Source organism: Scyliorhinus torazame, chromosome 7, assembly GCF_047496885.1.
Source record: "Scyliorhinus torazame isolate Kashiwa2021f chromosome 7, sScyTor2.1, whole genome shotgun sequence".
NCBI classification, from domain to species: domain Eukaryota; kingdom Metazoa; phylum Chordata; class Chondrichthyes; order Carcharhiniformes; family Scyliorhinidae; genus Scyliorhinus; species Scyliorhinus torazame.
Window position 1 is genome coordinate 176,813,765 of NC_092713.1, and position 14,326 is coordinate 176,828,090.

Here is a 14,326-nt window from a genome sequence, read left to right on the forward strand (position 1 = left end):
TATATGGATTTCAGTAAGACATTTGATGCGGTTCCCCATGGTAGGCTCATTCCGAAAGTTCGGGGGCATGGGATACAGGGACATTTGGCTGGTGGATACAGAATTGGCTGGCCGAAGGAAGACAACGAGTGGTAGTGGATGGAAAATATTCCGCCTGGGGGGGTCGGTGACCACTGGTGTCCCGCAAGGATCTGTTCTGGGACCTCTGCTCTTTGTGTTCTTTATAAATGACTTGGATGAGGAAGTGGAAGAGTGGGTTAGTAAGTTTGCCGATGACACGAAGGGTGGTGGAGTTGTAGATAATGTTGAGGGTTGTTGCAGGTTACAACAGGACATTGACAAGATGCAGAGCTGGGCTGAGAAGTGGCAGATGGAGTTCAACCTTGATAAATGTGAAGTGATTCATTTTGGAAGGTCGAATTTGAAGGCTGAATACAGGGTTAAAGGCAGGATTCATAGACGTGTGGAGGAACAGAGGGATCTTGGGGTTCACGTACATAGATTCTTCAAAGTTGCCACCCAGGTTGATAGGGTTCGTAAGAAGGCGTATGGTGTGTTGGCTTTCATTAACAGGGGGATTGAGTTTAAGAGCCGCGAGGTTTTGCTGCAGCTTTATAAAACTCTAGTTGGACCACACTTGGAATATTGTGTCCAGTTCTGGTCGCCTCATTATAGGAAGGATGTGGATGCTTTTGAGAGGGTACAGAGGAGATTTACCAGGGTGCTGCCTTAACTGGAGGGCATGTCTTATGAAGAAAGGTTGAGGGAGCTAGGGCTTTTTTCACTGGAGCGATGAAGGCAGAGAGGTGACTTGATAGAGGTGTACAAGATGATGAGAGGCATGCATAGAGTTGATAGCCAGAGACCTTTCCCCAGGGTGGAAATGGCTGTCACGACGGGACATAATTTTACGGTGATTGGAGGAAGGTAGAGGGGAGATATCAGAGCTAGGTTCTTTACATCGAGAGTGGTGGGTGTGTGGAATGCACTGCCAGCAGAGGTGGTGGAGTCAGAAGGGACATTTAAGCGACTTTTAGACAGGCACATGGACAGCAGTAAATTGAAGGGGTGAGGGCAGCACGAAAAATACCACAATGGGAGTTATGTACAGGCCCCCTAGCAGTAGTCAGTATGTGGGACAGAAAATAAATCAGGATATCGAAAAGGCATGTAACACGAATCGTGGGATCTTCAATATGCAGATGGCCTGCGAAAATCAGAGTGGTAGTGGATCCCAAGAAAAGGAATTTGTGGAATGTCCAAGAGTTGTTTTTTTTGAGCAGCTTGTGACAGAGCCTACTAGGGAACAGGCAATTCTGGATTTGGTGATGTTTAATGAGGCAGACTTGATTAGGGAACTTAAGGTGAAGGAACCCGGAGGGAGCAGTCACCACAATATGATAGAACTTACAGGATACTGCGTGGCCTGGATAGAGTGGACGTGGAGAGAATGTTTCCACTTGTCGGAAAAAGTAGAACCAGAGGACATAATCTCAGACTAAAGGGACGATCCTTTAAAACAGAGATGAGGAGGGATTTCTTCAGCCAGTGGATGGCAAATCTGTGGAACTCTTTGCCGCTACCGGGTCCATCTGTGTCCACAAATGAATGTTTTGTGCGGCCACTGGATGGGTGTCCAGGAAATGTAGTGTCATCACCGTTTCTTCTTTTCTGGGTACCAATGACGGTGTGTCTGGTAATGGCAACCACTAAGCATAATGCATTGGCCACCTGGTTTGCCACCTGGGTTCCCGACCAATGATCCAGTTGACATCGGTATGCTGCTAGTAGGGTCCAGCGTTGGATCCGGGCCGAAGCTATTGGTGGCACTGCTTTGTCTTCTGTCAGCATGCCCAGCAATGGCTTATGGTCTGTTATTATCGTGAATTTCTGACCATACGAGCACTGGTGAAATTACTTCACCGCGAAGATCATAGCCAGTCCTCTTTAAATTTCAGCTCTGCTGCTGCTAGCGTCCTGTAAGCAACAGCTGTAGGAATTTTCTATTCCAGTCGGGACATTGAATAGCGGGAGAGGAGCCGGTGATCTAAAAGCACGGGAGAGGAGCCGTAGATTTAAAAGCGCGGGAGAGTATCCGCGGAGGTAAAAGCGCGGGAGAGGAACCGGGGATTTAAAAGCTGGAGAGGATTACCTGCTGGGTCAATGTCTGTGCGGAGCCTGCACGTTCTCCCCACGTGTGCGTGGGTTTCCTCCGGGTGCTCTGCTTTCCTCCCACAGTCCAAAGACATACAGGTTAGGTGGATTGGCCATACTGAATTGCCCTTATTGTCCAAAAAGTTTAGGAGGGGTTATTGGGTTAAGGGTGGAAGTGAGGGCTTAAGTGGGTCGGTGCAGACTGGATGGGTCGAGTGGCCTCCTTCTGCACTGTTTGTTCTAAGTTTTTCCCATAATGAAGAGGCCGGCCTGGTAAATGGCGACCTTTGGTAACCCTTGTAATATATTCTCCATTGTCCTCTGGAATATCACGCAGGCTGCCGGTATCCCGAAGTGTAACCTTGTGTTCTGAAAAAGGCCCTTCAGGGTGTTTATCGTTGAGAATCCTTGCGACTCTTCGTCCAGCCTGAGCAGTGGATATGCGTGGCTTGTATCCAGCTTTGAGAATAAGAGTCCTCCAGCCACCTTTGCATGGACATCCTTAATCTGGGGAATTGGGTATGTGTCCAGTTGTGAGTAGCGATTAATAGTTTGTTTGAAATCTCCACAAATGCGGACCGGGCTGTCCGGGTTCAGGATAGGCACTACAGGTGCTGCCCATTCTGTGAACTAAACCGGTTTTATTATTTCTTTTGATTTCCGTATCTACTTTTTGCCTCAAGGCAAAGGGTACTGGTTGAGCCTTGTAGAATTTTGGGATTGCCTCTGGAACGACTTCTCATGTCGCCTTTGCTCTCTTTATTGTTCTCAGCCCTTTTCGGAAAACCTCTGGGTATCTGCACAGGAGTTTGCTCAGGCGACCGTTTTTCAGCTGGAAAATATTTACCCAATCCAGCTGGATCTCTTTTAGCCAGTTTCGTCCCAATAGGCTTTGTCCCATACCTTTCTCTACCATTAAAGGCAACCTAGCCAGTTGCTCTCCAAAGCCACAGGTTCATGTATTGTGCCCCACACGCTTAGTGGTTCCCCTGTGTATGTCCTCAGTTTTGCCGAGGTTCTGGTTAGGGATAAGGGTTGGATTTTATTAAATACTGTTTCCCCTATAACTGATACGGCTGCTCCCGTGTCGACTTCCATTAATGTGGGATGTCCATTAAACCTTATGGTTAATTTAATGGGTTTTGATTTAACCATCATTACATAATTTAATTGTTCCTCGTCGGAGGTGGGAGGGGCTTCTAGGGTGTGCATTCTCCTGTATCCTGGCCTACGTTTCCTTCTCCAAGGTGTTGGTTTTGGGCTTCTATTTCTCCTCTCTGGCGACAACTACAGTATTTTTCAGGGCGAAATGCTGCAGAGGCTGCCGTCTGTCTGGTGCTAATTTTCCCTTGCTTGGGATCGGTTCTGCGAGTCGGCCTGGGTTCCTTAGTATCCGAGTGGCGCCTGAGGGTGGCTCTGCAGTTGCATGTTCCCCAGTCCGTTAACTCAGTTTCAGTGGTGTGGGCGTCTACCTCCATCGGAGTACCCTGTAACGCATGTGCTCCGCTAGCCGCTTTTTCTGGACAAAGCCAGCAGCAATGCTTGTTTGAAATCCAGCTCGACCTCTGCTAGCAGACGTTATTGTATTGCGAAATTATTTATTCTGCACACCAACTGGTCTCGGAGCATCTCATTTAGCGGCAGGCCAAACTCTCAAGCCTCTGCTAATCACCTTAATTTTGTTAAAAGGTTAGTCATTGACTCCCCCGTGTCACGGAATGCTGAGTAAAACCGGTCCCTTCGCAGGATCAGTGGTGGCTTAGGGTCATAGTACTCTTTTACTAAGTCCGTCAATTCCTGGAAAGTATTCGTGTCCGGTGCCTCCAGAAGAGTGAGACTGCGCATAATGGCAAAAGATGTCGGCCCACACACGGTCAGCAGAATGACCCATTGCTTTTCATCCGGAACTATATAGTTTGCTCTAAAAAAAGTACTCCATCCGCTCTACATACTGGGACCAGTTTTCCACTGCAGGGTCAAAAGAATCCAACTTCCCAAATAAAGACATTTTGCCTGTCAGTGGCTAACCCTCAATGTGTCGTGGTGGCTGCTAATGAGCAGGTTCCTTCGGGTTGTTCTGTTTTCCTCGTCGCCACTGTAATAAGTCCGTGAAGGCAAAAGTCCCTTCATCAGAATTCCTTTTATTTACAAAACCAACAGCTGAACAACCATCTGCATTCAGCTTGCTGTCTACATTGGAGTGCAGAGGATCTGACATTCCCTGTGATATACAGAGAAAGGGATTTGCATTGGAGTGCAGAGGATCTGACACTCCCTGTTACATACAGAGAAAGGGGTTCACTGACTGGGCCACTAATCAGGCACTCGTATTCTAATTGGCCAATCTCAAAGGCCTTGTCTAAGTCATTACAGGTTCCCATCCTCCTGCCATTTTACTTTCAACCCTCACCAATCACATAAACAAATAATTGCTCCAGAACATCACTCCCGGTCCTATCCTGGTCTAACCCATAAGACCATAAGGCATAGGGAGCAGATTTAGGCCACTTGCCCCATCGAGTCTGCGCTGCCATGCTTAATTTTCTCATCCCCATTCACCTGCCTTCTAATGACCTCTCATCCCTTCAGTAATCAAGAACCTATCTATCACAGGCGCAGCACCGTGGCGCAGTGGGTCCCAGGTTCGATCCCGGCTCTGGGTCACTGTCCGTGTGGAGTTTGCACATTCTCCCCATGTTTGCATGGGTATCGCCCCCACAACCCAAAGATGTGCAGGCTAGGTGGATTGGCCATGCTAAATTGCCCTTTAACTGGAAACAAATAATTGGGTGCTCACCTATCTATCACTGTCTTTAAGACACTCAGTGATTTGGCCTCCACAGCTGTTAGCAGCAAAACATTCCATAGTTTCACAACCCTCTGGTCGAAGAGATTCCTTCTCATCTCTGTTTTAAAGGATCGTCCCTTCAGTCTGAGATTGTGTCCTCTGCTTCTCGGTTTTCCAACATGTGGAAACACCCTCTCCATGGCCACTCTTTCCAGGCCACCCAGTATCCTGAAAGTTTCAATACGATCCCCCCTCACCAATCTAAACTCCAACTAGCACAGACCCAGAATCCGCAAATGTTCCTCATACGACAAGCTCTTCATTAAAGTGATCAATCTTGTGAACCTCCTCTGGACCCTTTCCAAGGCCAGCACATTCTTCCTGTGATACGGGGTCCAAAAATGCTCACAATTCTCCAAATGGGGTCTGACCAGAGCCTTATACAGCCTCAGCAGTACACCCCTGGTCTGTATTCTAGCCCTCTCGACATGAATGCTAACATTTCATTTGCATTCCTAACTGTGGACTGAACCTCCACATTAACCTTAAGAGAATCATGAACACGGACTCTCAAGACGCTTTGTGCTTCTGATTTCCTGAGCACTTCCACATTTTGAAAATAGTCCATGCCTCCATTCCTCCTTCCAAAGTGCATAACCTCACACTTTTCCACATTGTATTCCACCTGCCATTTCTTTGCCCACTCTCCTCGCCTGTCCAAGTCCTTCTGCAGCCCACCTGCTTCCTCAATACCACCTGCCCCTCTACAGATCTTTGCCTTATCTGCAAACTTAGCAACAGTGCCTTTAGTTCCTTCCTCCAGGTCATTAATGTACATCGTGAAATGCTGTGGCCCCAGCACCGACCCCTGAGGTACACCACTACTCACCGGCTGCCATCCTGAAAAAGGCCCCTTTATCCCCACTCTCTGCCTTCTGCCAGTCAGCCAATCCTCTATCCATGCCAGGATCTTATCCATAACACCCATGGGCTGTTAACTTATTTAGCAGACTCCAATGCAGCACCTTGTCAAAGGCCTGCTGGAAATCTAAATAAAGCACGCCCACTGGTTCTCCTTTGGCTAACTTCCTTGTTACTTCCTGAAAGAATTCTAACAGATTTGTCAGACATCACCTCCCCTTGACGAAGCCGTGCCTACTCAGTCCTATTTTATCATGCACTCCCAAGTACTCCGCAGTCTCATCTTTAATAATGGACTCTAAAACCTTCCCAATGACCGAAGTCAGGCTAACCAGCTTATCATTTCCCGTCTTCTGCCTCCCTCCCTTCTTAAATAGTGGTGTTACATTAGCCACTTCCCAGTCCTCAGGGACCCTCCTGCCTCTAGTGATTCCTGAAAGATCATCGCCAATTCCTCGTCAATCTCCTGAGCTATCACTTTAGAACCCTGGGGTGTCGTCCATCCGGTCCAGGTGATTTGTCCACCTTCAGACCTTTCAGTTTCCCCAGAACCTTCTCCTTAGTAATGGTCAGTGCACGCACCTCTGCCCATGGTTCTCCTGGAGCTCCACTCTCTGCCTTGTGCCAGTCAGCCAATCCTCTATCCATGCCAGAATATTGCCCTTAACACCATGACTCTTAACGTATTTAACAGTCTCCGACATGGCACCTTGTCAAAGGCCTTCTGGAAATCTAAATGAATCACATTCACTGGTTCTCTTTTGTCTACCGTCCTTCTTAATTCCTCAAAAAATTCTGACAGATTTGTCAGACATGATCTCCCCTTGACGAAGCCATGCTACTCAGTCCTATTTTACCATGCTCTTCCAAGTGCTCCGTGATTTCATCTTTAATAATGGACTCTAAAATCTTACCAATGACTGACCAATAATTTCCCGATTCGCCTCCCTCCCTTCTTAAACGGTGGAGCGTCATTAGCCACTTTCCAGTCTTCTGGGATCCTTCCTGCCTCCAGTGATTCCTGAAAGAAAGCCATCAATGCCTCCACAATCACCTCCGCTATCTCTTTTAGAACACGGGTGTAGTCCATCCGGTCCAGGTGATTTATCCACCTTCAGACCTTTCACTTTCCCCGGAACCTTCTCCTTAGTGATGGCCACTGCACTCATCTCTGCCCCCAGATTATCCTGGAGCTCTGGCATCCCACTGGTATCTTCCACCATGAAGACTGATGCAAAGTAACTATTCAGTTGCTCTGCCATTTTTGGGTTTCCCATTATTACTTCTCTAGCCACATTTTCCAGTGGTCCAATGTCTATTTTTGCCACTCTCTAACCTTTAAGTATGAGAAAAAACTCTTCCTATCTTCTCTTATATTACTAGCCAACTTGCACTCATATTTCATCTTCTCCACCCTCATTGCTTTTTTGGGTTCCCTCTGCTCTATTTTAAAGGCTTCTGAATCCTCTGGCCTCCCAGAAATCCTCGCCACTTTGTATGTTTTTTCCTTTGCTTTTATGCTGTCCTTGACTTCCCTTGTCAGCCATGAAAGCTTTGTCCTCCCCTTAGCATGTTTCCTCCTGCTTGGGATGAATTTCTGTTGGGTGCCTCGAATAAACCCCAAAACTCCTGCCATTCCTGTTCCACTGTCTTCCCTGCTGGGCTCCTTTTCCTATCAACTCTGGCCAGCGCCTCCCTCATGTCTTTGTAGTTACCCTTAATTAATTGTAATACCGTTACATCTGATTCCAGCTTCTCCCTCTCAACTGCAGGGTAAATTCTATCATATTGTGGTCACTGATCCCTAAAGGTTCCTTCACCTTAAGTTCCCTCATCAAGACTGCCTTATTACACATCACCAAATCCAAAATTGCCTGTTCCCTTGTCGTCTCGGTCACAAGCTGCTCCAAAAAAACATTTCTTAGACATTCCACAAATTCCTTTTCTTGGGATCCACTACCAACCTGATTTTCCCAGTCCATCTACATATTGAAGTCCCCCATGATTATTGTAATATTTCCTTTTTTACTTGCCTTTTCGACCTCCTGATTTATTTTCTGCCCCGCATCTTGACTACTGCTAGGGGGCAGGGATATAACTCCCATCAGGGTCTTTTTACCTTTGCGATTCCTCACCTCTCCCCACAGAGATTCTATATTGCTCCTTGCTATCGATTTAACTTCATTCCTTAATAACAATGAAACCCCACCCCTTTGCTCATCTGCCTGTCCTTTGGATAGGACAAATACACTTGTATATTTAGGTCCCAGCCACATCTCTGCGATGCCTCCAACATCATACCGGCCTATTTCAAATTGCGCAACAAGATCATTTACCATGTTCTGTATACTGCACTCATTTAGGTACAACACCCTCAGTCCTGCATTGACCACCTCCCTTCTCACACTTGTCAGCTTTTTTGCTTTGCCGCATCAAGTCTGTACTGGTCCCACCTCCCACAGAATCAGCCCCAATACCTGAGCAATCCAAAACCCTCCCCCCTCCATCATCTCTTCAGCCATGTATTCATCCGATACATCCTGCAATTTGTAGCCTGACCAACAACTAGAACTGGTATTAATCCTGAGATTCAAGGTCCGACTTCTCAACTTTTTTCCAAACTCCCTATTATATATTCTGCCTTCAGGACCTCATCCTATTTTTTCACCTATGTCATATGTACCAATGTGTACCACGACCACTGACCATTCACCCTCCCCTGCCCCCCCCCCCCCCCCCCCCTCAGAATGTCCTGTAACTGCTTCGAGACACCCTTGATCCAGGGAGGCAAGATACCATCCTGGAGTCTCTTTTGCGGCCACAGGAACTCTTATCTATTAATCTTACAATTGCATCGCTACACATTCTACTCCTCTCCTGTGCAGCAGAGTCCACTGTGGTGCAACAAATTTGGCTGTTGCTGCTTTCCCCGGCGTATCATTCCCCTCAACAGTATCCAAAGTGTTGCATCTATTTTGCAGGGAAAGGGCCACAGCAGATTCCTGCACAGCCTGCCTTATCCCCCTGCTCTGCCTGATGGTTACCCATTCCCTTCCTGCCTGTAGAATCAAGGCCTGCGGTGTGACCACCTCTCGATACATTCTATTCACTATACTCTCAACCTGGCAGATGCTCCACAATTTCCCCAGCCACTGTTCAGCTCCGAAATCGAGGCTTCCAGGAGCTGCAGCTGGAAACACACTGCACACATGCTGGCCACAGGCACTGGAAATATTCCCGGCTTCCCACATGGAGCACAAGATGCTAACCATGAATTTGAGCTCTCCTGCCATGATGTCCCCCTTTAGGCTAGATATTTGGAAGATGCTTGGTCTCAGAATATATCCAATTCTATAGGGTCCTTCTTTTCTGGCCATTGTTACTACCGAATATAGCCCTTACAGATTATAAACCAGAAGAAGACCTCTCAAACTACAATTGATAAAATTAGGAAATACTTACCCGACCTTACCCAGTACTTAGAAACCAGCTCTCTGCTTTATAGCCTCTAATACTGCAGCAGGGCAAAACCATTGTCTGAAGATATAAAAAGTTAGAAAGCAAGGAGGAAAAGCAAAAAGAACCACTTTTCGCTCTGCACCTAATTCCCACTCTGTTCCAAATTCCCAATACCCACCCTCACTCTGATTGTGTCTCACTCTGACTGCACTCGTCCATTCTGAGTATACTTCCAAGCCCCTTTCTTAAATAGAGCTGAGGTGCTGAAGCAACTCATACACGAGTTAACCTTCAAAAGTAACCATACCTATTGAGGTCCCAATAAGGCTTCAGGTGATTGAGTTAACTCTATCACCTCAGCTAGATCGGTAAGTTCGTTACAAACCTTTTAACCAGTCCACTGACGTTCAGAAAAAGAAAATACTTAATCAGTGTGGCTAGTGTTTTATCCTGTGCTTGTTTCTGTGTTCTTATATTTTCTGCCTTTCATCACTGAGCTCATGTGATGAAAAATCCCAGTGTTACACTTCCCTTTATTTCCTATTTTGCTGAAGTTTCACTTTGGTAAATCAGGCATGTGTAACTTCCCACACTTACTCCTACTTGCTTTCACAGGAGATGCACATACAGTTGAGTGGATCCACATATGAGCACCTAATCGACAGCCCTTTCATCTTTGAGCGACGGGGCACAATAACTATAAAGGTATAGTCCTGACAGGCATGCTGGCAATGAGTCAGAGTGGATTTGCGTGTTGTGTGTGACATGGTATTTAGTTTCTGTGTCATTGCAGTTTGAATTGTAATCACATTACCAATTAGGCATGGATTATCATAATAGTAAAATAAAGATAACCAACTTGGCAGCTAAAGTAACAAGGGGTTTCTGTGAGAAAAGAACTATATGCAGGATATAGTGAGAATCCTTCTCAACTCCACTACTCCCGGACTCCAACTGTCAAACAGCTGTCTCTCTGCGATTGGCCCGATGGGTCATGTAATGCTGATAAACAACTCTCCCCCCCCCCCGCCGTCCCAAAAATGGGGGACGTCACCACACCACAGTTAGAGGGATGGCAGGGAAGGGAGTGCAATGTTCCTCCTGCAGGATGTTTGAGGTGAGGGATGCCGTTAGTGTCCCTGCTGATTTTACCTGCAGGAAGTGCTGCCATCTCCAGCTCCTCCAAGACCGAGTTAGGGAACTGGAGCTGGAGTTGGAAGAACTTCGGATCATTCGGGAGGCAGAGGGGGTCATAGATAGCAGCTTTAGGGAATTAGTTATACCAAAGATTGGAGATAGATGGGTAACTGTAAGAGGGACTGGGAAGAAGCAGTCAGTGCAGGGATCCCCTGCGGTCGTTCCCCTGAGAAACAAGTATACCGCTTTGGATACTTGTCGGGGGGGGGGGGGACTTACCAGGGGTAAGCCATGGGGTACGGGCCTCTGGCACGGAGTCTGTCCCTGTTCCTCAGAAGGGAAGGGGGGAGAGGAGCAGAGCATTAGTAATTGGGGACTCGATAGTCAGGGGCACAGATAGGAGATTTTGTGGGAGCGTGAGAGACTCACGTTTGGTATGTTGCCTCCCAGGTGCAAGGGTACGTGATGTCTCGGATCGTGTTTTCTGGGTCCTTAAGGGGGAGGGGGAGCAGCCCCAAGTCGTGGTCCACATTGGCACTAACGACATAGGTAGGAAAGGGGACAAGGATGTCAGGCAGGCTTTCAGGGAGCTAGGATGGAAGAGGGGAACTTGTGTGCAGATGCAGAGACTGTGGGAAGGGATTTAAATGAATATTTTGTCTCAATGTTTACAAAAGAAACGGATTATGCAGATATAGTAGGCCCAGGAGGAACACTATGAGATACTCATTGGGCTAATCATAAAGAGAGAGGAAGTACTCGAAGGCTTGGAATCCTTTAAAGTTGATAAATCACCAAGGCCAGATGGAGTATTTTCAAGTCGACTGAAGCAGGTCAGGGAGGAGATAGGGGATGCTCTGAAAATGATATTCCAATCCTCTCTAGATACAGGGGAGGAAAATGTAATTCCATTGTTTCAAAAGGGATTGAAGGAAATGTCAAACCATTTTAGACCAATTAATCTTCCATCGGTAATGGGCAAATTAGTAGAATCAATCCTTTTTTTATTAAAAACTCCAATTAGGGAGCAATTTTAGCGTGGCCAATCCACCTATCCTGCATATCTTTGGGTTGTGGGAGTGAGACCCACACAGCCACAGGGAGAATGTGCAAACTCCACATAGACAGTGTCCCGGTGGCGGGTTTGAACCCGGGTCCTTGGCGCCGTGAGGCAGCAGTGCTGACCACTGTGCCACCCTGTCAATTCTGAGAAATAGGATTAACTGTCACATAGAAAGGCATTGACTAGTCAGGGATAGTCAGCATGGGTTTGTTAAAGGAATTTGCCTCACAAATTTGATTGAATTTTATGAGGAAGTGACAAGGAGGGTTGATGAAGATAGTGTAGTGGATGCCGTATACATGCATTTTAGAAAGATGCTTTGGCAAGGTGCCACATGGCAGATTGATCAAAAAGGAAAAAGCCATTTGGATACAGGCCACTGTGGCAAACTGGAGAAAAAGTTGGCTTAATAACGGGAAAAAAAGGTAATGGTTGTTGGATGCCCTTGCAAATGGAAAGTTAAGTGGTGTTCGACAGGACTCGGTGTTGGGACCCTTCCTTTTTGTGTTATACATTCGCGATTTGGACATGAACGTAGGGAACACGATTGGGAAATTTGAAGATGGCACAAAGATTGGCCAAGTGGTGGACTGTGTAGAGGATAGCTACAATCTCCAATATGATATGCATAGATTGATGGAGTGGGAGATGGAATGTAACACAAAGAAGTGTGAGATTCTGGATTTAGGGAGGTCAAACAGTTATAGGGAGAACACAATAAATGGGACTATACTAAGTGGGGGGGGGGGGGGGGTAGATGACGTCCGATATCTTGATGTACAAGTACTCAGGACTCCAAAGGCAGGGGTTCAAATATACAAGGTTTTAAGGAAAGCATATGGAATGCTCTCCTTCATTGGTATGGACTATAACAGTAAGGATATAATATTGGAATTGTAAAACAACACTGGTGAGGCCATAACTAGGATATTGTGTGCAGTTCTGGTCGACACATTACAGGAAGGATGTCATTTCTCTGCAGAGGGCAGAGGAGGTTTATAAGAGCTTTAGCCAGGGCTCTAAATGTGTGGCTATGAGGAGGGATGGGATAGGTTGGGCGTTATTTTCCTTGGAACAAAGAAGGCTGAGGGGTAACTTAATTGAGGTGTACAAAATTCAGTGGAAGACAGGACGAAATTGTTTCCCTTTGTGGAGAATTCTAGAACCAGGAGACAAAGATTCAAGCAAGTTGCAGAAGGTGAAGAGGGGACATGGGGAAGAACTGTTTTCCCAGAGATTGTAGTGGGAGTCTGGGGTTCGCTGTATGAGTTGGCAGTAGAGGCATAGACCCAAACCTCGTTTAAAAAGTACCTGGATCGGCGCCTTAAGCGCCGTAAGCTACACGAATATGGGTGCAGGAAGGTGTCCTCAGCCTGGTATCGACAAGGTGGCCTCCTTCTGTGATGTTACTTTTTTATGAATCGATGATTAACTGAAATCAGTACCTTGGATAACCCATGATCATCAGTGACCAGTACCTCGGGTACCCCATGATTATCAGAGACCAGTACTTCAGGTGACCCATGGGTGACAAACATTTGCCGCAGTTTGTTTTTCATTGTCATGTGATCAAAGAGCAAAGAAAATGTACAGCACAGGAACAGGCCTTCGGCCCTCCAAGCCTGCGCCGATCCACTATCTAAAACCGACGCCTATTTTCTAAGGATCTGTATCCCTCTGTTCCCTGCCCATTCATGTATCTGTCTAGATACATCTTAAATGACGCTATCGTGCCCGCCTCTACCACCTCCACCGGCAATGCGTTCCAGGCACCCACCACCCTCTGCGTACAGAACTTTCCACGCATATCTCCCTTGAACTTTTCCCTCTCACCTTGAACTCGTGACCACTCTGGGAAAAAGCTTTTTGCTATCCACCCTGTCTATACCTCTCATGATTTTGTAGACCTCAATGAGGTCGCCTCTCAACCTCCGTCTTTCTAATGAAATTAATCCTAATCTACTCAACCTCTCGTCATAGCTAGCGCCCTCCATACCAGGAAACATCCTGGTGAATTTCCTCTGCACCTTCTCCAAAGCATCCACAAACGTTTGGTTATGTGGCGACCAGAATTGTACGCAGTATTCCAAATGTGGCCGAAACAAAGTCTTATACAACTGGAACATAACCTGCCAACTCAAGACACCTTCCGATGAAGGAAAGCATGCCGTATGCCTCCTTGACCACTCTAACGACCTGCGCAGCCACCTTCAGGGTACAATGGACCTGAACACCCAGATCTCTCTGTACATCAATTTTCCCCAGGGCTTTTTCATTTACCGTATAGTTCGCTCTTGAATTGGATCTTCCAAAATGCATCATCTCGCATTTGCCCGGATCAAACTCCATCTGCCATTTCTCCACCCAACTCTCCGATCTATCGATATTCTGCTGTTTTCTCTGACAGTCCCCTTCACTATCTGCTACTCCAGTTCTTTTCCATCTAGATAGTACACCCTGGACCCCATGAGACTTCACTTTCTCCATCAGCCTACCATGGGGAACCTTATCAAATGCCTGACTAATGTCCATGTATATGACATCTACAGCCCTTCCCTCATCAATTAACTTTGTCACTTCCTCAAAGAATTCTATTAAGTTGGTAAGACATGCCCTTCCCTGTACAAATCCATGTTGCCTATCACTGATAAGCCCATTTTCTTCCAAATGGGAATAGATCCTATCCCTCAGTATCTTCTCCAGCAGCTTCCCTACCACTGATGGCAAGCTCACCGGTCTATAATTAGGTGGATTATCCCTGCTACGTTTCTTAAACAAGTGGAAACAATTAGCATTTCTCCAGT

At 46.6% G+C, this 14,326-nt stretch overlaps 1 protein-coding gene across 20 annotated transcripts in view; it reads left to right on the plus strand.

Moving 5' to 3' along the window:
* Nucleotides 1–14,326, plus strand: part of LOC140426724 (soluble guanylate cyclase 88E-like) — a 581,053-nt gene that overhangs the window by 474,287 nt on the left and 92,440 nt on the right. For 15 of the 20 annotated variants that reach the window (XR_011948284.1, XM_072511824.1, XM_072511832.1 and 12 more), the window contains one exon: nucleotides 9,938–10,027. The exons of the other annotated variants lie outside the window; for them this stretch is intronic. Coding sequence is in view for 14 of the 15 variants with exons in the window: in XM_072511824.1 (XP_072367925.1) it covers nucleotides 9,938–10,027 (90 nt within the window). In the remaining variant the exon portion in view is untranslated. The remainder of the gene's footprint in view (nucleotides 1–9,937; nucleotides 10,028–14,326) is intronic. 20 annotated transcript variants of the gene reach the window in all.